Source organism: Diospyros lotus, chromosome 3 (genome assembly GCF_014633365.1).
Source record: "Diospyros lotus cultivar Yz01 chromosome 3, ASM1463336v1, whole genome shotgun sequence".
Lineage (NCBI taxonomy): Eukaryota > Viridiplantae > Streptophyta > Magnoliopsida > Ericales > Ebenaceae > Diospyros > Diospyros lotus.
Genome location: NC_068340.1, coordinates 29,693,205 through 29,717,510, shown reverse-complemented (window position 1 = coordinate 29,717,510; position 24,306 = coordinate 29,693,205). Strand labels below are relative to the sequence as shown.

The 24,306-nt window shown below is 37.7% G+C and overlaps 2 protein-coding genes and 1 pseudogene across 2 annotated transcripts; all 3 read left to right on the top strand.

The window, feature by feature from the left end:
• Positions 1-1,739: 1,739 nt before the first annotated feature.
• On the top strand, positions 1,740-3,993 carry LOC127798034 (H/ACA ribonucleoprotein complex subunit 4). Its single transcript, XM_052331313.1, has one exon. It carries the CDS (start codon positions 1,889-1,891, stop codon positions 3,662-3,664), a length of 1,776 nt encoding a protein of 591 aa, XP_052187273.1. The 5' UTR covers positions 1,740-1,888; the 3' UTR covers positions 3,665-3,993.
• A 5,045-nt stretch (positions 3,994-9,038) lies between these two features.
• On the top strand, positions 9,039-9,899 carry LOC127796358 (17.4 kDa class I heat shock protein-like). Its single transcript, XM_052328452.1, has one exon. The coding sequence runs from the start codon at positions 9,157-9,159 to the stop codon at positions 9,631-9,633; it is 477 nt and encodes a 158-aa protein (XP_052184412.1). The 5' UTR covers positions 9,039-9,156; the 3' UTR covers positions 9,634-9,899.
• A 2,614-nt stretch (positions 9,900-12,513) lies between these two features.
• On the top strand, positions 12,514-15,514 carry LOC127797899 (18.1 kDa class I heat shock protein-like; annotated as a pseudogene).
• The last annotated feature ends 8,792 nt before the right edge of the window (positions 15,515-24,306 follow it).

The following is a 24,306-nucleotide window of genomic DNA, read 5'->3' as shown; positions in this document are numbered from 1 at the left end:
TACCAATATTCAGCCCAAAAGGTATCCAGGTGGTGTTGTTTCATTCCTTACACTATCCTCGATATGTACTAACTTCTCTGGGCTATCGAGGTATTACATTCTCCCCCATTGAGCACATGACGTCCTCGTCATACGACCTTACAACCGGTCCCAAATCTCCCCCGATGCATGGTCGATGTGAGATTCGCCTAAGGTGCCTACACGCACCCCCCCTCGGGGACTCAGCCTCATTGCTGAGATTTGCCCCACCACCGCGCTCAGAGTTTCGGGGGTCGGCTCTGATACCACCTGTAACATCTCGCATCGAGCGATAAGAAGGACCGGAACAACTTACCCTGATGGACCTACACGAACTTCCTAGGGGAGTCACCCATCCTTGGATTACCCCAGGTCAAGCACGCTTAACTTGGGAGTTCTTTGCCAACATTTAGCCCAAAAGGTATCCATCTGGTGTTGTTTCCTTCCTTACACTATCCTCGATATGTACTAAATTCTCTGGGCTCTCGGGGTATTACAGTAATTTTTTTTCTTTTTATTATAAAACGTTAACAAGTATATAATAACTTTAATTTATGTTTTTTGTTCAGTGTTTATAATTTTTTTTTTTTAGTTGCTCTTATATTTTGATTTGCAATATTGGTTAACATTATAAATTTTATATATTTGTTTCTTATTTGAGTTTTGTAAAGCATTTAATACAAGCAAAATTGTTACCAGTTCTTCACAAATTTCAACATAATACGTATAAATTATAATTATATTTTAATCTTAATATTATTTACATCATATCTTTAAGCACGGGTATACGCTAGTATATATATATATAATATCAAATTTATTAAATGGTAATAAAATATTTTGCTATAATATATTAATAAAAAATAATTAATTTTTTATTAATAGCAAGTAAATGTTTTATTTCAAAGTTTACCATTTGTTTTGATAGTTCATATATTTAACAAATTTAGAATTCCTAAGACATAACCAACAATTTCACTCATTATATTTTAGATTTAATTAAGGTGTGTTTGATTGCATTTAATTTTTTTCTTTTTCAACTTTTATGAAAAACAAAAATCACCACTCCCTTAGAATCAAATTTTTATGAAAAATAGATTAAAATATGTTTTAAAGAATTGTACCATGAAATTCAATTTTATGAAAAATATAATGTAGCAAACAATAAATATGAAATTCAATTATTCAAATGTAAAATTTGTCATAAAATTTCTATACTATCAAACACACCCTTAAATCTTATTTTGTTGGGTGCTAATGAGATATAAAATTTAATGTGTGTATATATATATATATTTGTATTGTAGTATTTATCGCTACACTTGTGTATCCTGAATGTAAAAATTATTTTAAGCATTTTATGAGAATAAATAAATTTTGGTTGGCAAATTTGGATAAATCATATTTACCTATTTACTCTACCCATGATTTTTCGTGAATTTAAAAGTTACTGGCACTTGGTACTAAAATCTTATTTTGTGAAGAGTTCTCAAATATCCATAAAGAAAATGAACTAGTATTCCAGTCCGAATATTGAAGAAGCCCAATTGATGAGCATGAAATTGGGCCCTGGAATAATCTGGCCTACTTCGTATTGGGCCTTCATTCAACAATCCGTCTAGAAAGGCAATGGCAACAACTGGGCACTATTTCTTGGCGAAAAGACGCCAGGTGGCAACACATTAATGGTTAAGGTGAGCTGAAAACACCGGAAGATCCCCCCCTCCACCCCCCAAAAACCCTAAACCCTAGAATCACACAATCTCGCCTCCCCACATCTTAAAACTAGCCTCCCCATCTTTGTCCCTGGAAACCCTAAAACCTTAAATTTTCACTTTCTCTTGTCTCTCTGCTACCTGAGCCGTCATCCATGGCCGACGTAGAGATTACCCGTTCAGAGAAAAAGAAAAAGAAGGACAAGTCCAAAGACGACCAAGCCCTGGCCGTCCCCGCTCAGCCACCACCCACCGCCGACGATGCCGACTACCTAATCAAGCCTCAGAACTTCTCTCCGGCCATCGACACCTCTCAGTGGCCGATCCTGCTCAAGAACTATGATCGCCTCAATGTTCGAACTGGGCACTATACCCCTCTCCCCTCCGGTTTCTCCCCGCTGAAGCGCCCTCTCACCGAGTACATTAAGTACGGTGTGCTCAATCTCGACAAACCCGCTAACCCTTCTTCACACGAGGTCGTGGCCTGGATCAAACGCATCCTCCGGGTCGAGAAAACGGGCCACAGCGGCACGCTCGACCCGAAAGTCACCGGCAACCTCATCGTCTGCATCGACCGGGCGACCCGGTTGGTCAAGTCCCAGCAAGGGGCCGGAAAGGAGTACGTTTGCGTGGCCCGGCTCCACTCTTCAGTACCCGACGTCGCGAAAGTGGCTCGGGCTCTGGAGACGTTAACCGGGGCGGTTTTTCAGCGCCCGCCCCTGATCTCGGCGGTGAAGAGGCAGCTTAGGATTAGGACCATCTATGAAAGCAAGCTTTTGGAGTACGATCCGGATAGGCATTTGGTGGTTTTCTGGGTATCTTGCGAAGCGGGTACGTATATTCGGACTCTGTGTGTCCATTTGGGTCTTCTTCTTGGCGTCGGAGGCCATATGCAGGAGCTCCGTCGGGTCCGTTCGGGTATTTTAGGCGAGAAAGATAACATGGTGACGATGCACGATGTGATGGATGCTCAATGGCTGTATGATAATTATAGGGATGAGAGTTACTTGAGGAGAGTGATCATGCCACTGGAGGTGTTGCTGACTAGCTATAAGAGATTGGTTGTGAAGGATTCGGCCGTAAACGCCATTTGTTACGGCGCAAAGCTGATGATTCCGGGGCTTTTGAGGTTCGAGAATGATATCGACGTTGGGGAGGAGGTTGTGTTGATGACTACGAAAGGGGAAGCAATTGCCTTGGGCATTGCAGAGATGACTACGGCCGTGATGGCCACTTGTGATCACGGTGTGGTGGCAAAAATCAAGAGGGTGGTGATGGATAGGGACACTTATCCAAGGAAATGGGGGTTGGGGCCGAGGGCTGGGATGAAGAAGAAGCTGATTGCTGAGGGGAAATTGGACAAGCACGGCAAGCCTAATGAGAAAACCCCAGCTGAGTGGCTGAGGAATGTGGTTCTACCGGCAGGTGCTGATTCAGCGGTTGCAGGGCTTGCTGCTAAGGCTGAACCAGTGATAGGCAGTGCCGAGGCACCAGCTGTCGAGGGAGAGACGAAAAAGAAGAAGAAGAGGGTTAAGGAGGAGGATGGTGAAGAGGGGCGGAAAAGGAAATTGGAGGAAATTGATGGTAGCCCTGCACCAGATGTTTCTAAGAGACTGAAGGTGAAGGATGCGCCGGAGGAGGTTGAGGTGGAGGTTGAAAAGAAAGAGAAGAAAAAGAAGAAGAAGAAGAAAGAGGGTGCAGATGGTGTAACTTCTGATGTGGATGAACCTAAGGAGGAGAAGAAGAAAAAGAAGGATAAAGAGAAGGATGGAGCTGGGTCATCAGATGAGGAGAAATCTGAGAAGAAGAAAAAGAAGAAGAAGAAGAGCAAAGATACAGAGAATGGTGAGGCTGACGATAATGCAAATAAAAGCGAGAAGAAGAAGGAGAAGAAGAAGAAAAAGACGGATAAAGACTTGGAGGGGGAGTAGATGAATAATTTGCAGCTTATGTATGTTTTATTTAGGAATACCTCGTCTTATCTGCTGCAACAGGGTCATTTGCAACTTTGGAACATTTCAGGCATTATCTATTGTTCTTGCATTTCTTGTACCAGAGTGGTTTCTTTTTCATCAGTTATTTCAATATTGAGTCTGATAACTTACTGTTAGCCTAGTGTTTTTCCTCTAGAGGATTATATCTAAGTCTGAATATTCAGAAGTCAATCCCCTGGATCTGATTAGAATTTATGCTTCCGAATATTAAACTAGATTTGAAAAGGTGTACGCATCATCAAACATGAGAATTTATTACATTGTTATTCTCTGTGGATTTTGGGGTTATTATTCCTTGCATTGTCTGAAATGTTAATATTGTTCTGAGAACTAAGCAAAAAATTATCTGCATGCCATTTTAGTTGGTGTGAGGGTATGTTTAGTCCAAATGGTCCGAAGATTACTGGATTGATTCACAATACTTAGTTCGAAACACAGATCTTTATAGTTGTTCTAATTCTGTGAGAGGAATATTAGCACCATGAACACATCTTCAGGTGGAGCTCTAAATACCAATTCAATTGATGAATGGCTCAGCAAACTGATTGCTTGCCCCTCTCTTAACTTTGTCACTGCTTGGAATATTCCAAAACTGTTGTGTTGTTGACCCTCTAGTAATTGTGTATCAGTCTGGTCTTTTAGTGGCTCAGCTAATTGATCGCTTACTCTTCTCATCAATCTCCAACAAATGTTAATCTATAGAGCCTTGTTGCTATCTTGTGTCATTTCGGGTATAGCATTTATGTGAGGAAATTCTTGTTTACTAGCCTTGTTTGTTTGGGCCATGAAGGAAATTGTCATCAAATATGCCAAGGATTCCCGCTTAAAATGCCACAGCTGTTGTTTTTAAACCGTTTCTCCTAATATCTGAACTTGCTTGAATCATTTTGAGGCAGAATTCTTCCATGGATGAAGCTTTTGAACGGAGGGGCATTGTCGGTTGATCCGCGTCCCTGGTCTGAATCTGCATCCACCGGTATGGTTTAGATAATAAGTTTAAGAGGAGCCATGAGTAAAAGCAAGCTTGATGCCAAAACGTTGCAGATCTTTGAAATCTAGAATAATCCTATTCACCCAAAGGGCAGCGTAAAACTCATCCGATCGAACATGGTATAAAATATATGCGGCTGACCCGGATTCATGATGCTGTTATTTATCGTCGTGTTCATGCCCCTCCAGATTGGACTTTTCAAGCTCTCACTGGTGCGTTAAGAGTTGTAGTAACTCATTTCAAGGTGCTGCTTCATTTGATGGTTACCCAGGTAGTTCAATTAGTTGGATTTTTGGCTGAGCAATGATGATCTCCTGTCGCGGGGCTGAAGTATCGGGCCTTCTATACTCTCCTCTCCAATGCCGAAACCCAGTGCAAATGCTTATGTTGATTGTCATTGCATATGGACTACAACCTATCATACCGACGGACACAATTATTCAAGGATAATGCTATTCGGCTCGAAGTGGTACTCGAAAAAGTGCCACTTCATAAATATTGCAAAATTATTTTCAAAATATCGCGATATTTTCAATGAAAAGAGGGTAGCCAAAATTTCAAAATTCAAATTATTCTCTCATATTCTCTGTTTGACACATTTTCCTCTCATATTCTCTACTTGACCCATGCTCTCCTTTGAGCAGACTTGTTCCTCCCTTCCTCTTGATAAGGTCATCTTTCGCTCTTTCTTGCACGTCCGACCAAGCCTTCGACCTCACTTGGGCTCGTTCTGACCATCTCTCTCTCTCCAGCCCCATGTGACAGTGTCTCCAACATCCCTTGGCTCGATTCGAGTCCGATCTACAATGAGGTATTTCTTTAGTTTTATTAGCAATGATTTTTAGCAGAGGTATATGCGAGTGTTGGGTTTGACCAAATGTTTAAGCTTAGATCTATGGAGATTCGACCATTGAATCTTGTTGATTTTTGGGTATGTAGGTCAATGGGGTAAGGGTATTGGGTGATTGCCTCGGATCGCTGGAAACCACCGACCACAGTGGTCGGTGGCGACTGACAGTGTGTTTAAATGGGTTTTGGCTTTGGTCGAGACTTTAATGTTAGATCTAAGGAGTTTTGACCGTTAGATCTTGCTGGGTTTTGGCTATGTTGGTTGATGGGCTATTGGGTATCAGGTGGTTATCTCTGATTATCGAAAACCACCGACTACGGTGGTCGGTGGTGACGGACAGTGCATTTTTAAGTTTGACCGAAAATTAAAACTTAGATTTACTAAAATTTAACCGTTAAATTTGTTCCATTTTTTTTGTATGTTAACTTTCTTTACTTGGTGTTTCTGATGGTAGGCTCTGATCGTGAAAAGCTTCGACCGACAGTGGTCGCCGGAGTCATCGGTGGCAACGGTTACATATATACAGTTACATATATAGATATATTTATATATATTTACATATTTTCTTTTCTCTTTTGTAATTATTTTAAATTATATTGTAAATGTTAATATTTGATTATGAATTTGTATTGAATTGGTGGTATTTGAATATTGTGAAAGTTAAAATTAAATTGAATTGGATGAAATTTAAATGTTAATAAATTAAATTAGTTTGTATTTGTTTTGTGAATTTTTAAATTAAAATTATTAAGTTTAGTTAAGAATTGAATGCTAAGTGGTTACTGTTTTTAATTTTATTTGAATTTAGATATTTATTAATGTTTATATATATTTTAAATTTATATTAAATAAATTTAAAAAAAAAAATCAAATAATTTTATGTGATGGATAGAGATTGAGTTGTACCTTTTTAATTTTTTTAAACCAAATGTAGAAACACCTCGAGAAATACTAATTATTCAAAAATTTGTTCATTTGAGTTTGGTTTTACTTTAATTTATCAAACAAATTATGTATTTCTCTTAATTAAAATTTTTTATTTTTTAATTTTTTTTATTTAGTACTAAGATTCATAAATTATATATATATATACATAATGAGTTATTAAATCATAAAAGATAAAGATGAATGACACTTTTTGTAAATAAAGGACCTACCAGCTCATTCTCCACCTTGATGGTAGAGTAAATGAAAAAAATACTCCTTACAAATACTTCTTGTGTTTTGGTAAATGAAAAAAAATTAATTAAAAACATTTTTCCTTGATTTAAAGTAAGTGAATTAGGAAATTATTTTTAAAAATGAAAAAAAAAAAGATGAATCCAATGGGTGGATGTAAATATGAATTAAGCCATGTTAGTGATTATTTTTTTTTTTATGAGTAAAGAATTAATTTTTTTTAATAAAATGTATAATACATAAGTGTTAATTTTGCTGTATAATTATTATAACATTTACAAAGAATCATTTTTACTGTTAATTTTCAGATTAATTTAAATTTAAAATAAACTTATATTAAATAAATTTAAATTTAACTTCATACACATTAATAAATATAAATTTAAATTTGATATTTAGCTAATTTAAAATATATATGCACATTAATAAATATTTAAATTTAAATAAAATTAACAATAGCTACTTAACATTCAATTCTTAAATAAGCTTAATAATTTCAATTCCAATATTCACAAAACAAATACAAACCAATTGAATTTATTAACATTTAAATTCCAACTAATTCAATTTAATTTCAACCTTCACAATATTCCAATATCACCAATTCAATACAAATTCAATATTAACTTCAACATCCTCAATACAAATTCATAATTAAATATTAACACTTACAATATAAATTAAAATAATTACAAAAATAAAAGAAAATATGTAAATATATATAAATATATGTATATATGTAACCGCCGCCACCAACACCTCCAGCAACTATTGTCGGCTGAAGTTTCCATTATCAGAACCAACCATCAAAAACACCAAGTCAAAAGAGTCAACATACAAAAAAATGGGACAAATTTAATGGTTAGATTTTAGTAGATCTGAGTTTTAATTTTCGGCCAAACTTAAAAATGCACTGCCAACCACTATTGGCCACCGTAACGGGTGGTTTCCAACGATTAGAGATAACCACCTGATTCCCAAGGGCCCATCAACCAACATACCCAAAAATTAGCAAGATTTAATAGTCGAAACTCCCTAAATCTAACATTAAAATCTCGCCCCAAGCCAAAAAACGCGTATATACATATATATGATAGATGTGTGCTGATGACTAAAATGTTTAAAAGACTTACCTCCCTTCTTGTAGATCGGAGCCAATGGAGAAGTCAGAGTGCCTCAGAGTGAAAGAGACCGAGAGAAGGTTAAAGATAAAGTCGCATGGGCAGAAGACGACGACCCTTCTTCGATCCGAGAAGAAGGGTCGCACTACGGGCGATTTCTCTTTGAGTGATGGGGAATGTCGAACTAGAGAGAACAAGAGAGACTAAGTGAGAGAGAAGATAGTGAGAAAAGTGAGAGATTTCGCGATGGATAAAGTCGAACAAAAGAGAACACAGAGAGAGAAAGTAAGTGAGAGAGAAAAGAGAAAAAGAGTGAGAGATTGAGCGTTGGAGGAAAGGACTATTATTTTAACATGGGGTATTTCTGTCAATTGGACTATAATTGAAATTGTAATTCCATTTAGGGTGGCACTTCTTCGAGCATTACTTTGTGCCGAATAGCATTATCCTTATTTCAATTATCTGACCTTCATTTCTCTAATATGAACGAACTACGTCATGAGAATGAACCTGCGGAGATCAAGAGAAGATGTGCGCCTGTCTAAATATACAAGTGTTTGAAAATTTATTTTTAATTCACAGCTCGTTTACACTGCACTTAAAAATAGATGGCAATGGTATTCTTTTGCCGGCCAACACCGTATTCCTTCCTATGTAGTAAGAAACAAAATATTATTATGTAAATAAAGATTTGATGGAAAATCACAAAACAACAATCATAATACAGGAATAATAAATTTATAGAAAATAAAATTCAAAATTATTTGGGTGTCTTTCTATACACATATTTATCAAAATTTGATTATTATAAACACCATTTCGCTATTGGGATCTCACCTAGACCCCAACCCATTCCAGCGACTAGACCCAAGTCTCAACTTTAATTTGTATGTTTTGATGAAATGGGACAGTTGGGCTGCCAGAAGGCCCGCCAAGAAAGGCTTGTCTCGGATATTAGAAGGTAAGTAAATAAATAAACAAGAAAAAAAAAAAAAAAGATGAAAAGAAGAAGATAAGGGACTTGAAACTACTAGAAACTTGTCGACTTGCCGCGAAAGCACCAAAATCCTCTTCCTCAAGTCCTCACTTCCATCTTCCAGTGTATTCTATTAATTTATTACTGTAAGAGAGAAACCCCAGAACCATCTCCTCCCACTATAAATACCTGCTCATCCCATCGCATCCTTATTCTCATACAATCCGAAGCTCATTTTAAGCTCTTGTTCTTGCAAGCGTTCAGTTTAATTCGCTGGATTCCGTTTCCAATCAACCTGTGTAGTCTGCAAACATGTCTCTTATCCCAACCTTCTTCGGCAGCCGACGAAGCAACGTCTTCGACCCAGTCTCTCTGGACGTCTGGGATCCATTCGACGGCATGTTCACCTCCCCAATCTCCAACGTGCCGGCGTCGAATCGCGAAACCTCCCAGTTCGCCAACGCCAGGATCGACTGGAAGGAGACGCCGGAAGCCCACGTCTTCAAGGCCGATCTGCCGGGGCTGAAGAAGGAGGAGGTGAAGGTTGAGGTGGAAGAAGGCGGGATTCTGCAGATAAGCGGCGAGAGGAGCAAGGAGCAGGAGGAGAAGAACGATAAATGGCACAGGGTGGAGCGCAGCAGCGGAAAGTTCCTCAGGCGGTTCCGGCTGCCGGAAAATGCGAAGTTGGAGGAGGTCAAGGCAAGCATGGAGAACGGGGTGCTGACTGTAACTGTGCCTAAGGCGGAGCAGAAGAAGGCCGACGTGAAGGCCATTCAGATCTCTGGTTGAGATCACCAACTAAAAAGCATGGCCTTTTGTGTTCCTGAATCTTGGCGCTTTCCTTTTAGTCCTGTTTGTCAGATGTTAAAATAAAAATAAATAATATATGTTTTGAGATGGTGTCGTAAATTGTGAGATGTTTGTTGTGAGTGCTATATATGTATAATATAAATGGTTCAACTGTCCTGTTTTATAGTTGATTGAAGGAATGTATCAAATAATACTTTTATCAGATAAGGAGAAAGCCTTCTCTATCTCGACTTGGAATTTGAAAAGGTCTTGTTATACACATACCTACATATTAATGCCACCATTTTATTGTTTATTGCCCAGCAAAAGCAAACACCTTTCTCCTCCCATTAATTGTTCTTATTTTATCTGTAAATCACGGTCTCAAAGCAGTTCTCGCGTGCGTATTTCAAATTCTTGGGCGATGTCGATCTCGTACTGGCGTGTACGATAACGATTCAATTGATAATCGTCGTTACTATGAAGGAAAAAGTAATTAAGTGGATTGGAAGCCTTTTTATGTGTGTAGCATTTTAAAACGAAAGTGTTTTGACGTTGCTGTGATCAACGATTCATAGCAAATTAGCTTATATTATTATCTTAATGCCACTTCTCTCTGGGTGTTCCATTTTCATGATCGTAAAACCAAATTTTCCAGAATAACAAATTGTGTAACTTACGTAATAGTTCCATTTGTTTTACATTAAAAAAATTGTGTAAACAACAAATTAATTGCTCACATGGTAATATGTGTCTGTCTTATCTCTGTCTCCGTGTTGTGTGGCCTCTGAGGCTTATGTGGGCTGGGCTGGGCTGTATAGGCTCTGCGTCTGCGTTGTTTATTGTTTTTGTTCTCCCTCGCCTTGGCTTTGTTCTGTCTGTTCAATCTGTGTTCATTAGGTGTGTTTTGCGGCCTTTGTTCTCTCTGCTTATTAGGCAAGCCTATTTATATATGCTCCACACTAAAGATGAGTAAGCTTGCTCTTTTGGACAGACAGTAGCGGACTTCAACGTATCCCAAAAGATCGCTATCATACAAGTCAGCACTCCTACTAATTGTTGGCTGGAAAATGCTACACGAACCGAAGCTTAGACAACATGGTGGACAACTCAACGCTAAAATTACAAATTTGTCCCTTATTTTTCCCCCCAAAGTTTGCTGCTTCCTCTCTTCTTCCTCACTCTCTCGCTCTGTCTGTCTTCCTCCACCATTGTTCGCCGTCGTGGCTGTTCTCGTCGTCGCCGCCGCTTCCGCCGTCTTTCGCCATGGACGCAGCTGCCTCTCTTCTCTCTCTCTCTCTCTCTTTTTTCCTCCACCGTTGTTCGTCCTCGTGGCTGTTCTCATTGCCGCAGCCACTTCTGCCATCTTACGCCATTGAGAAGCAAAGCTATGAGACTGTTAGGAAAATGGGGGCTGGAAGTAATATGTAGCCAATATACTTAATCCAAGTCAATCCAGCAAACATTACAATTGGGAAAATGTAGTAAATGAGATCAGCTTATTGGCATAAAAGGAGAAAACTAGTAATTCATCATTGGAAAAATCAACTGTACGAATACATGATGAAAGATTTAGAAGGTAAAATAATTATTATATTTTAAATTATGAAGGTAATTACATTTATTTGAATATTTATTAAAATAGGTCTTAATTATTTATTTAAGATTTAGATAAATTTAAAAATTTTATATTTGAATTTTGATATAGATTAGTGTTCTTATTAGAAAGAAAAACTTTCCATCATGTGTAAAATAATTTAAATATATATTAATAGTTTATTTTCGTTGGTTTCATCATTCACGGTGTGATAATTGATAGAAGACTACTACTTTTATTAGTTTTTGGATAAGTTTGTAATTATTTATTACTGGTTAGTAGAGTATAAAGCAATTGAAAGCCTCGGTGTTGGTGGGGTCTGGTTCTTGCAGTGCAGACGCCAGTTAGTTAGGAATGGTATGATGCGGATGACTGACACTTGGCTACCCATTTGACACGCACCCCGCCCTCCTTAAAATTTAATTAATTGCATCATTTTATGTGAGCTAAATAATTTCAATTTGAGCTAAATTTTGTATTCAAGATTATCGTCGCTTATTAATATTATTATATATAAAAATACACATAAATTCATTAAGACTGACTTTACAAACTAAAAATTTAATCATAATCTTTTTACAAAATGAGCCGATAAATAACCTATCAAAAATAATTTAGGCGATGTTCCCCTCATATTTTAATTTTAAATTTTATATTTTATATTTTTAGTATTTATTTTTAAATTATTAAAAATATATATTTTTATTATTTTAAAAAATTATGTTTTAAAACAAAAAATTATTTATTTTAAAATTTAAAAAAAATATTTTATAATACTTTATTAAATGAGTTTTGATTATTTGCCTGGATTCTTGCTATTTGGAGCTACCGTCAGATTCATATTTACATACATACATGAATCGTCGTCTGCAACGTAAATCTCTTTCCAAACATGCCTCCAATATCTTCACCTTCTCTTGTCCAATTTAGAGATTGATGCGGAGAAAGTTGAATTAACGGTAAGGAATTGTCCTCTGGAGCCTTAATTTGCTGTTGGTGTTCGTTCATGTTGAATTGACTACCATCATTTATTGCCAGCATTCCGTTCAATTCGTAGATCCCGACATCGATCGACAATAGAAGAAGCATCGTTTGCCCGATAGCTGCAGGTGAAACACATTTCCTTGTCAAATCTCCATGCCTGTTTCTGTAAATCGAACTATCCCAGATATAAAAATGACGCAATTTTGACTTCAGATTCTGAAGTAAAAGGGTGATTATTTAACTGTGAAGAAGCAATTTTGACTGGCTATTCAATCAAACAATGAAGCAAGTCTGAAAACATGTCTCTTATCCCAACCTTCTTCGACAGCCGACTAAGCAACGTCTTCGACCCATTCTCTCCGGACGTCTGGGATCCGTTCGACGGCATGTTCACCTCCGCAATCTCCAACGCGCCGACGTCGGCTCACAAAACCTCCCCATTCGCCAACGCAAGGATAGACTGGAAGGAGACGCCGGAGGCCCACGTCTTCAAGGCCGATCTGCCGGAGCTTATGGAGGGGGAGGATGTCACGACCCAAAACTCCACGGCCATAACCAACATTACCCCTTAAGAAGTTGAAGACTCCATCGATGGATAGCAAGCTTGCAACACACATATCACACATAAACATTCATTTCATTTATAAAAATGCTACCATAACATGTATACTGAAATTAGGGTGCCCTAAGCCCAATAATAAGCATGTACTTACAAAAATATTCACAAGTTGTCAATTCACAACAAGAACTTAAACCTTCCCATGCACAACCTTGTGAGATGATGTATATATGCTATACCGGAACGTGACTAGGGTATACAGTCAAAATGTATGTCAACTTATAAAATTTGAAATATTAAGGGGTAGGCCTAACACTAGCTTAGTGAGAGGTAACATACATTATAATGGGAGAAATATAAAATCTATGCAACGAATACAAATTATCATGCCATGACATTTCAAATAATATATAATATCGAATAGGAGATGATGAATAAATATGCACATTGGGAGTAAACCATTTAGAACCAAAATTCACACATATCATTTCCTTGGTGCGGACTATCTCAACGTCACCAAGATCCACTTTGGCGGACTATCTCACGCCGGATATAAACATGGATAACAGACTATCTCACGCCCATTCAGGGCGGACTATCTCACACCTTAACACATACGTGGTGCACAAACGATTAACTCTTACTGTGGTTAGCGATACATGGTTCTAACTGTTACTCCATTCATCACATATTTCATACCAACATTTAGTATTATCATTGCCACATGCAATACATCACATACAGGTCACGATCCATATTAACAGAAAGGCAATCACTCACAAGTATCAATATGTGCAAAACAATTAATATGGATTCTAATTTCCTCGTATGCAAATCACAAACGAAGTCATGAATAGTATACATAGAATACTAAAATAATGAAAAGTATGAATGCAACAATTACCACCATAATACAAATCACCCACTCACAGTGTTATAGCAGATGCAGGATTCCCTCAAACTCCTCTCAGCTGGGGCGCATCAAAATTACCTAACAAACGCATCAAATCACATGAGATTAAATAAATATAAACCTCAAGTCACCCAACATATGGACCAACCCATTGGCTGCCACAACGGTCCCAAAACCCCAAAAATAAAAATAGCCTAACCAACCACACTGCTGTCACCGCCGGTAGCCACTAGCGACCACCGCCGGCCCAAGATTCTGACGATCAGAACCCACCATTTGAAACACCTAGCTAATGGGGTTAATGCATATAAAAATAGGCTAAATCTAACGGCTAGATTTTTGTAGATTTGGTTTTTAATTTCTAGCCAAATTTAAAAATAAGATATTTGACACCGCCGACCATATTTTCCGACGATCCTAGACAACCACTCGACTCTCTTACCCTCATAGACCAACATAGACCAACATATCCCAAAACCATCAAGATCTAACAGTTAGATTTTCGTAGATTTAACTTTCAATTTTTGGCCAGATTACAACACACACTGCCAGTCGCCTTCGATCATCGCAACCAGCGTTTTCTGGTGATCCGAGGCAGCCATCTAACACCTCTAACCCCATTGACTAACATACCCAAAAACCAACAAGATCCAACGACTAGATCTTTCTAGATCTAAGTTCAAAGTTTCAACCAACACACCCACACGTGTATACATCCACCTCTCACAAATCTGAACTAAAAGTAAAGCTAATGAAAATAAAAGACTTATCTTGTTGTAGATCGGGATCGATTTCACAGTGATAATGCAGTTGGATTCAAGATCCAACTGCTAGATTTTGCAAAATCAATTGAAAAAGAAAATGAGAGAGAGAGAGAGAGAGAATGGGAAGAACAGAAGAAAATGGGGAGCTAATTTGGGAGCCCTAAGGCCTTTTATATGGCCATTTGGGCTGGGTCTTCAAGTTTTGGGCCTCACAGAGGAGGTGAAGGTTGAGGTGGAAAAAGACGGGATTCTGCAGATAAGCGGCTAGAGGAGAGAGGAGCAAGGAGAAGGAGGAGAAGAATGATAAATGGCAGCATCTGCAAGTTCCTCAGGAGGTTCTGGGTGCCGAAAAATTCCAAGTTGGAGGAGGCCAAGGCAAGCATGGAGAACGGGGAGCTAACTATAACTGTGCCCAAGGCGGAGCAGAAGAAAGATGTTGTGGATAACAAACTAGGTCAGCATGAGACCAAGTCAACAGGAAGCACTAAAGAATGTGCCCGGTCTTCAATAGTGAAGGAGAACTAGTCTTCAGTAGTGGAGGTAGGATTTATGCAAGGTTTTAGGAATTTAGTTGATTTGAAATCTTGTTTGTTATGTTATCCGAATAATCAGCATGTAATTCCTATATATAGGTTATGTGTGTAAGTTGTTTAGAATAAGAAAGAATAGGATTTATGTGGTAGCAAAATTCACATAAAAGTTTGTTTCATCTTATCTTCTTGTTTGCACTCTCAAACTAACAAACTGGTATCAGAGCAAGGTTATGGCATCCAATCTTGTGCAACTTCATGTTCCAATATTGAAGAAAGATAACTATGGAAAGTGGTGTATTCAATTCAAGGCCTTATTTGGGTCACATGATCTGTGGGATATAGTCACCACTAGCTATACAGAACCAACTGCTGAGTAAGAGATTGCATACATGGTTGAGCAAAAAAGCACATTCAAAGAACAACAAAAGAAAGACAAGAAGGCTCTATTCTTCTTCTACCAAGGACTTGAGCAAGATGATACATTTGAGAAAATTTCAAAGGTTTCCAAGAGCAAAGAAGTATGGGACAAGCTGGGAGTTATCTACAAAGGTGTAGAACGTGTCAAGAAGGTACGTTTGTAGACGTTGAGGGGAGAGTTCGAAGCAGCTCACATGAATGAATGTGAGACTGTGACTGATTATCATTCCAGGCTGATTGGAATTGTGCATCAGATGAATATAAATGGGGAGAAGCTTGATGATGTTCGTGTGGTTGAAAAGATATTACGATCAATGTCTCCTAGTTTTGAGCATGTGGTTACAGCAATTGAAGAATCCAAAGATCTGGACACCATGAGTATTGAGGAGCTCTTAGGGTCCCTTCGAGTATATGAAACTTGTATTCACAAGAAAATTGAAGCAGTAGTTGTGGAGCAAGCATTAAAAACAAAACTTGTGTTTGATAATCATAATAGTGGTCGAGGAAGAGGATGAGGAGGACTGAGTTCACGTGGACGGGGACGTGGATATCATGGAAGAAACTCATAGTAGGGTGATGGGAGAACAAAAGTACAATGTTGGAACTGTAATCAATTTGGATATTTCTCCTATGATTGTCCAAATAAAGGCAACAAATTAACAAACCTTGCTGAAAGTTCTGACCATTTGGAGGAAGAACCAACGTTTGTTAGTGGCTGGAAGTGAGCCGCTAGAAAATGCAAGGGTCTGGTATTTGGATACTGGGGCTAGTAATCACACGAGTGGAAGGAAGGAGTTTTTTGTGGAACTTTTTGAAGGTTCGTATGGCATTGTCAGTCTAGGAGATGGTACCAAATTAGCTGTCACAAGAAAAATGAATGTCGCTGTTGTTCAAAAGAATGGAAGCATTGTACTGATTTCAAATGTTTACTATATCCCAACCATAAGGAGCAATATCTTAAGTCTTGGACAATTACTAGAGAAAGGGCATGTGGTACATATGGAAGGAAACACTCTTGAATTAAGAAACTCAAAAGGTTTGTTAATTGCACAAGTACAGAAGACACGAAATCGAATGTTTCCTTTGACACTGAACACACAATTTGAGCAATGTTTGACTAGCCATATCGAGAATGAAACAGAAAAGTGGCACCTTCGTTATGGACATCTGTATGTTCATGGTCTTAAGTTATTATCCAAGAATGAAATGGTGAAGGGACTGCCCAATATTCATGAGCTCAATTGACTATGTGTCACATGTGTACTTGGAAAACAAATGTGACAATTTTTTCTTACTACAGCACCAGGAAAGTAACCACACCATTGCAATTGGTACACACGAACATTTGTGGACCGCTTGAGCCAAAGTCAATTGGAGGTAACAAATATTTTATCACGTTTATTGATGATTTCAATAAAAAAATATGGGTATATTTTCTCAAAGTAAAGTCAGCTGCATTTGAAGTTTCAAAAGATTCAAGGCTCAAAGTGAAGCTGAAAATGGATGTAAACTGGTGATTATAAGATCTGACCGTGGAGGAGAATATACCTCTAGTGAATTTCAATTTTTTTGCAGAGAAAATGGAGTTCAACATCAACTCACCACTGCTTACACTCCTCAGCAAAATGGGATAACAGAGAGGAAAAATCGCACCATCATGGTGTTAGATATAAGCCCTTAAGACCAGTTCTAGTGACACAATAGGGCTTGATCTTGTAATTTTTTAAACCTTATTTAATGGCAAGTTTTATGTTTAATTGAAATTGCAATATGATTTAAATTGAACATACAAATATCCTTTAGTATAATAAGGAGTGGATACCATTCTTAATTGTTAAGAATAATCGAGACGGATAATCCACAATACGTTATACTATAAATATGTTCCTGGCCATAGAGTTCCTAACTTGGATAATTAGTAACTCGCAAAGGCTGACACATCGTCTTCCTCCTTGTTCGGTATAAGATACCGAAAGACAAGATTGGTGGGTCTCATACCACTCTGTATAAGATACAGAAGGAAGACGAGTGAATGCTCGTTATAGGAACGAGTTCACTGAACGGAACTATTAATATTGAATCACATGGGTTTTATCTCACGGGTCAATGATTTAATATTAACTGCGGATTTGCATTAGTCCTTAGACCTGAGATGACATGGATATCTGTGTGTTAGTGAATTAGGATATCAACGATATTATATGGTTGTCCTAATCAGGGATAGCCGTACGTATCTATGTGCCTAGTTCAGTGACACACGAGGTATGTGTGCATCAGACATGGAATCTATCATCTCGAGATATACGAGGAAGATATCTTATGCGATCTCGTGGTCACTTGACGATAAATCCTTGGCCGAGGTAATATGACGACGGAATTTGGATTCCGTAGAGGTTGTGTCATATTAGTCAAGTGTGATTATTGGATTTGGTCATACGACGAGATCGAGAGATTTGACCTACTGACCGTGATCTCATATCTCGTTGGGATATAGTATGATAGAGGGACTGTATTGCAGGACACCGTAATGTAAGGTTCACATTCTCGCTTCACATTAAATTGGGTAATCATGACATATTGCTAGATGTCACTCGTGATTTACGAGAATTAATAATTGATTAATTCTCGTTGTCAATTTAATTGTGAACCCAGAAAGTCCCACCCAATAGAAATCGTTTTTTAAAAGAAAAAGGGGGCAAATTTAGTAATTATGGAATTACTAAATTATAAATGCAATTATTTAAGAAATAAGAATAATTAAATAAGTAATATGATTATTTATTTAATTATTAATTTGGTTTGGGCTTTTTGCTAGCACCTAAAGCCCGGCCCAATAGCATTTAGGGTTTTAGGGTTTCTTGTTTATAAATATAACATTAAACCCAAAATCCAATCAATCAATCAGTTGAATCAAAAACGGAAATTTTTGAGAAAATTTTTGAGCCCCTTTTTCTCTCAAGTCTATTGAAGTCTTGACGATTTCGGGTGGACCGACTCGGCATCTCACGCGTGGGAGATATCAGGCGGGTTATCGGCAATGAAATCAGATTTCGTTTCGAGGTAACTTTTTGTTTTATGTCTTCGATTTAACCGTAAGATTTGAAAAACGTGATACCAATAAAATCAGATTTTATTTTTTCGCTGCGTATGATCAGATCAATGTTTTCTAACACATGGATATTGTAATACCCGAGAAATTTGGGTTAATTAAAAATAAGCAATTTATTGGAGAAATGGGATTTCAGAGAAAATTGGTATTTGAATAGCCCAAAAAATTAACCAAATCGACTGTCGGGAGTGCCTTGGAGCCGAGATGCCAAAAGAAAATGATGTGGCATTAACGAGCACCCCGAGATAGGATTTATGGTGTCGAAAGAAATTGGATCGGGAACAATTTTCGGTACAGCAAAATAACAATTGCCAATTAGGCTGCAATACCGAATTATTATAGACGACGTCTCAGAAGTTAACAGAAGCTTGATGAGGCTTTGGTTTTTCATAAGGAACAACCTTTCAGTGGTTTCAGGAAGAAACGAGAGGGTTTGAGGCCAAAATAAAGATTCGGGGCTAAGTGTAATTTTTGAAAATTGCTAGAGGAAGGCCGAAACGATATTTTTTCGGAATCCTCAAGAGTCAAATGAATGTTTTAGGACTTAAGGGACTCAATGGCAATATTAAAAAGTTCAGGGATTAAGTGAAATGGGCTAAAGTGATAATAGCCAAAACTTTGAAGGCTTAAGTGCAAAATTCGAAAGTTGGGCATGGGCAATCTGACCAGCACATGGCCGATCGGCCACGGCCAATTTCAGCCATAGGGATGGCACGAGGGAAGGCCAGGGACCAACTTTTGTAAAGGCAAGGGGCAACAAAAGTCATCACAGTGGCCTGAAAAAGTAAAAAATCGACCAAAGAATTCGGTCGAATGGTCGATACTTGCAAATCGAAATTATGGTCGGATAAGGGAGCCTCAAGGTCGATCTAGGGGAGGTTTAACCTCCTAAGGTGATGGGCAAGGCGGCCAAAGCCATTTTGAAGCTCGATGATCGCCTATAAATAAAGCTTGAAGTGGCCGAATTTTGGAGAAGTGGGAGCTTCAAATCGAAGGCTCAACCGAACGAATTGGAGGCTAAAAGCATAGGGCTATTGAAGCCCATGAGGTGTAGAGTGTTTCTGGTAAATTTGGAGCATTTTGGTGCTCATTTGATAGGCGTTCAATGGTGGCCAAAAGTTAGGGTTTTTGAGCTTCAAAATCGACCCACTTATTGAACGAATTGGCGTTCCAAAATAAGGGGCTTTTGAAGCCCATGAGGTATAGAGCATATCTGGAAACTTTGGAGCATTTTCATGGAGTTTTGATAAGGTTTCGAAGCTCGTCGGAGTTTGGAGGCGGGCGGTCTGGCCGAGCCTTTAGCCGGCAAATCGAAGGCCTTCTCGGCCTCCTTTAGAGCTCAAATATATGCCAAGTGGATCGACTAAAGGAGAGGAAGAATATGCCATCAAAAACCAGCATTGCTGGCATGGCCGGCGCCGGAGAATATGACCGGCGCGTGGGCCACATGTGCTGGTCAACACGTGCAGCCCACGCGCCAGCGCGTAAGGGCCATAGGGCCTCCTAAAATTCTAGAAAAAATCTTGTAAAATCCAGAAAATTATTTTACGAGGTTCCGTGCAAAAAGTTTTGAAGTTTGGGTTTCCGATGTCTCGGTTTCTACACCAAAGAATCTCGTTTTGTGTGAAAATGCACTATCCGGGTAAGTCCAGTATTTTTCCTTTGAATTTTATAGGATATTATGAATTGTTGTGAAGATAGATTTGAGGAAATAGTCTCGATGTAATTATTGAAATTTTTAGAAGGAAAAATGAAGGAAAATAGGAAATAAAAGGAAATAAATGAAATATTGAGGATATTTAGTGATTAAATATTATTTTATGATTGAGAAGATCGAGATGATGTGATTGGTGCAACTTTTGAGAGTTGGCACGAAAATCGAGGCGGGGCACACATATCGAGGCGATGCACGCTTTTTGAGAAAATGCAAGTTTATCTCAAAAGGTGAGTAATTTTATCCTAAACATGGTTTTGTGAGTTTTTCTATCTTACATGATGTAATTGTTTATTATACATGATATTTATGAAAGATATGATTCATTTTGTCATATTACATGGAAAGTCGTGATAATTGTATAGCACGATATTATTGTTACGTTGATATTTGTGCATGGGAATGAGATGTCGCCCTCAGAGTGTAGTCGTAATTTCCCAAAGGCATTGAGGGAATAACGTTAGATTTATCCTGCAGAGGTTCGGGATTTGCCTGGGATTCCTAGCCAGGATTGCGGGCTAGGGAAGTTATACTAAGAGCAAATATTGTTCATGTTATTGCATCATGCATTCGTATATATGTTTTGGACCCTCATTAGAAGTTTCATCTTCTAATGGGTTATGCCCCTGGAACATTCAACGTTCCAGTTTTAGACTTGCAGTTAGGGTAATGAGTAGGTTGAGATATGACGACACGTGATGGCGTGGCCGATGGATTCAGCGAGCTGACTCGGATATGTTTTAGCTGATGCTTTATTGATATTCAACCTTGTTAGAATATTATGAAATCTCCATGTATTTATGTATTTCAATATTGAGGATATGATGTTAATAATGGTACGAATTCTTATGTTATAAATAAAGTGATATGATTATGTATCATATCAGGTTTCGATTATCTCTTTTACATTTTTAATGATTTGCTGGGGGTTTTGTTTGGGGTTCGGTACTTAAGGTTAAGTTATGTACCGAAAAAGAATGAAAAAAATAATTTTTGTATAATTTGGGCCCCAGCATAGTGACACGCTCAATAAGAGAAAAGCGAGGTGTTACAGATATGACCAGAACACTTCTCAAAGAAAAGCTCATGCCAAAAAAGTTTTGGGCAGAAGCAATAGCATGTTCTGTCTATTTGCTGAATAGGAGTCCCACCAAAAGTGTTTAATACAAAACACCACAAGAAGTATGGAGTGGTATCAAACTAAGTGTGGCACATCTAAGGGTATTTGGTTGTGTTGCTTATGCTCAAGTCCCTAAAGTTAGACAGAAAAAACTTGATGATCGTGGAGTAAGATGTGTATTTGTGGGGTATAGCGAAGAGTCCAAGGCATACAAGTTGTATGATCTAGTTGAAAGGAGAGTTGTGATTAACAGAGACGTGGTGTTCGATGAGGATACTGCATGGAATCAAGACTCAAGTGAAAAACGAGATACTCTGGTGCAAGAAGAAGAGTTGGATATGACATCACAACCAAATTTTACTCAAACAGTGCAACAGCAAGAGGCAGAGACAGCTTTAACTCCAACACAAACAAATACTATAAGTCCTACTTCTTCAATTTCATCACCACCCCTACGTATGAGAAGTTTGGGTGATACATATGCAGAAACAACAGCAATAGAGTATGATGATGAATTAGAGGTGAACCTCTTATATTTATATGCTAATCACGAACCCTTAAGTTTCAAGAAAGCCAGTAACAATGAATGTTGGAGGATAGCTATGAAGGAAGAAATAAGGGCACTTGAGAAGAATGATACATGGACTTTAACCTCACTTCCAGCACATCAGAAAGCCATTGGTGTCAAATGGATTTTCAAAATCAAAAAAGCAGCAGATGGGAGCATAGACCGCTACAAAGCAAGACTTGTAGCAAAGGGGTATGGACAGAAATATGGGATTGATTATGAGAAAGTATTTGCACCAGTGGTCAGATTTGACATAGTAAGGTTGATTTTTTCTCTGGCACTGCACACAAATGGAGTGTATTTTAACTTGACGTAAAATTAGCTTTTTTAAATGGAGTTCTTGAAGAGGATGTATATGTCCAACAACCTGAGGGATTGTACGGGCTTAAGCAGGCACCAAGAGCCTGGAATTCATGACTGGACAGCTATGTGCTTGCAAAAGGATTTGAGAAGTGTCCATATGAGCATTCAATGTACATTAAAGAAGGAGGTAATGGAGAATTTTTGATATTATGTGTATATGTTGATGATCTTCTCTACACAGGAAATAGTGAAAAGCTATTTGCACAATTCAAGCAAGACATGTTTCAAGAGTTTGAGATGACAGGCAATGGACTCATGTTCTATTTTCTGGGCATTCAAGTCCAACAAAGAACTGATGGGATCTTCTTATTTCAAGAAAAGTACATAAGGGAGTTGCTTGAGAAATTTAATATGAGTAATTGTGGCATTGTTAATGCTCCAGTGATAGCAAATCACAAGTTATCCAAGGAAGGAGAGGGAGAAGAAGTCAACTCTTTACAATACAAAAGTTTGATTGGAAGCTTAAGGTATCTCACTGTAACAAGACCGAATATAGTGTATGGAGTGAGCCTGCTAAGTCGCTACATGGAGACACCAAGAGAGTCACATTGGCAGGCGGCCAAGAGAATTCTAAGTTATGTCAAAGGAACCTTGAATTTTGGCTTGCATTATGATTATGGTGAAAATTTTGAGCTGGTTGGATACTCAGATAGTGACTGGGGCATAGATCCATCCAAGAGAAAAAGTACCAATGGGTATGTTTTTTTTGGTGCATCAACAAATTTCTCTTGATCATCAAAGAAACAAAATATTGTAGCTATATCTTCATGTGAAGCTGAATATGTAGCAGTCAATTTACGGTGTGTGAAGCAATTTGGCTTAAAAATTTACTCACTTCTCTGAAACGCTCACAGGAGTCAACAATCATTTATGTAGACAACATGTCTGCAATTAAGTTGGCCAAACACCTAGTTCAACACGGAAGGAGTAAGCACATAGATACAAGATTTCATTTCATCAGGGACCATGTCAAGTAAGGAACGATTAAGTTGGAGTATTGCCATACACTTGAGCAGGTGGCTGATATATTCACCAAACCATTACCTTTTAAAAGCTTCATGAAGTTAAGGGACATGCTTAGAATGAAGCAAAAGGGAGACAGTTCAAGCAAACTTAGTTTGGAGGAGAGTGTTGTGGATAACAAACCAGGTCAGCATGAGACCAAGTCAACAGGAAGCACTAAAGGATGTGTCGGGTCTTCAGCAGTAAAGGAGAACCAGTCTTCAGTAGTGGAGCTAGGATTTATGCAAGTTCTCACTACAACAAATTTTGGTTTTTTCTACGAAATTTTTCGTAGTTAAAAGTTCAATTTTCGTAGCAAAAATCAATTAGCTACAAAATTTTATTCGTAGCATGAATCGTAGCTAAATGCTCGTAGCTAATAATATTTAGCTACGATTTAATGTTTCGTAGAAAATAATACACTTTTCGCTACAAATAAAGAAACGTAGAGAAATCATTAATTTTTTACTATGACATATATCGTAGTTAATTATGTTAATTTTCGTAGGTAATGATACCAATTTTCGTAGTTGGTGACGTCAATTTTCGTAGTAGATAATACTTTTTTTACTACGAATGTCAAATTGTAGAGAGAGCATTTTTTTTTCCACTATATCAAATCGTAGCTAATCATACCTATTTTCGTAGGAAATTGATTTTCATATATCAATTTTCGTAGCAATTTGATATTCACATACTAATTTTCATAGTAAATTAATTTTCTTTATCAATATTTTTGTAATCAAAAGTTTTATTTTCATAGTTAATTCTATATACAACTAATATATTACTACGATATCACTAAATTTAATTTGTTTAAAAAAAATCTATTTTTTAAAAAATATTATTTTTCTCTAAATCTACACTAACCCTTACAATCTAGATGGAATTTAAAACACAGTATATAACTTCAAAAACATTCAATCAATCATATAAAATAAAACTAATGTCAACCACAATCTCCATAATCTCCAACTGTTTTGATTGTGACTAGTACATAATACCAATACATATAATGATATCAACATTA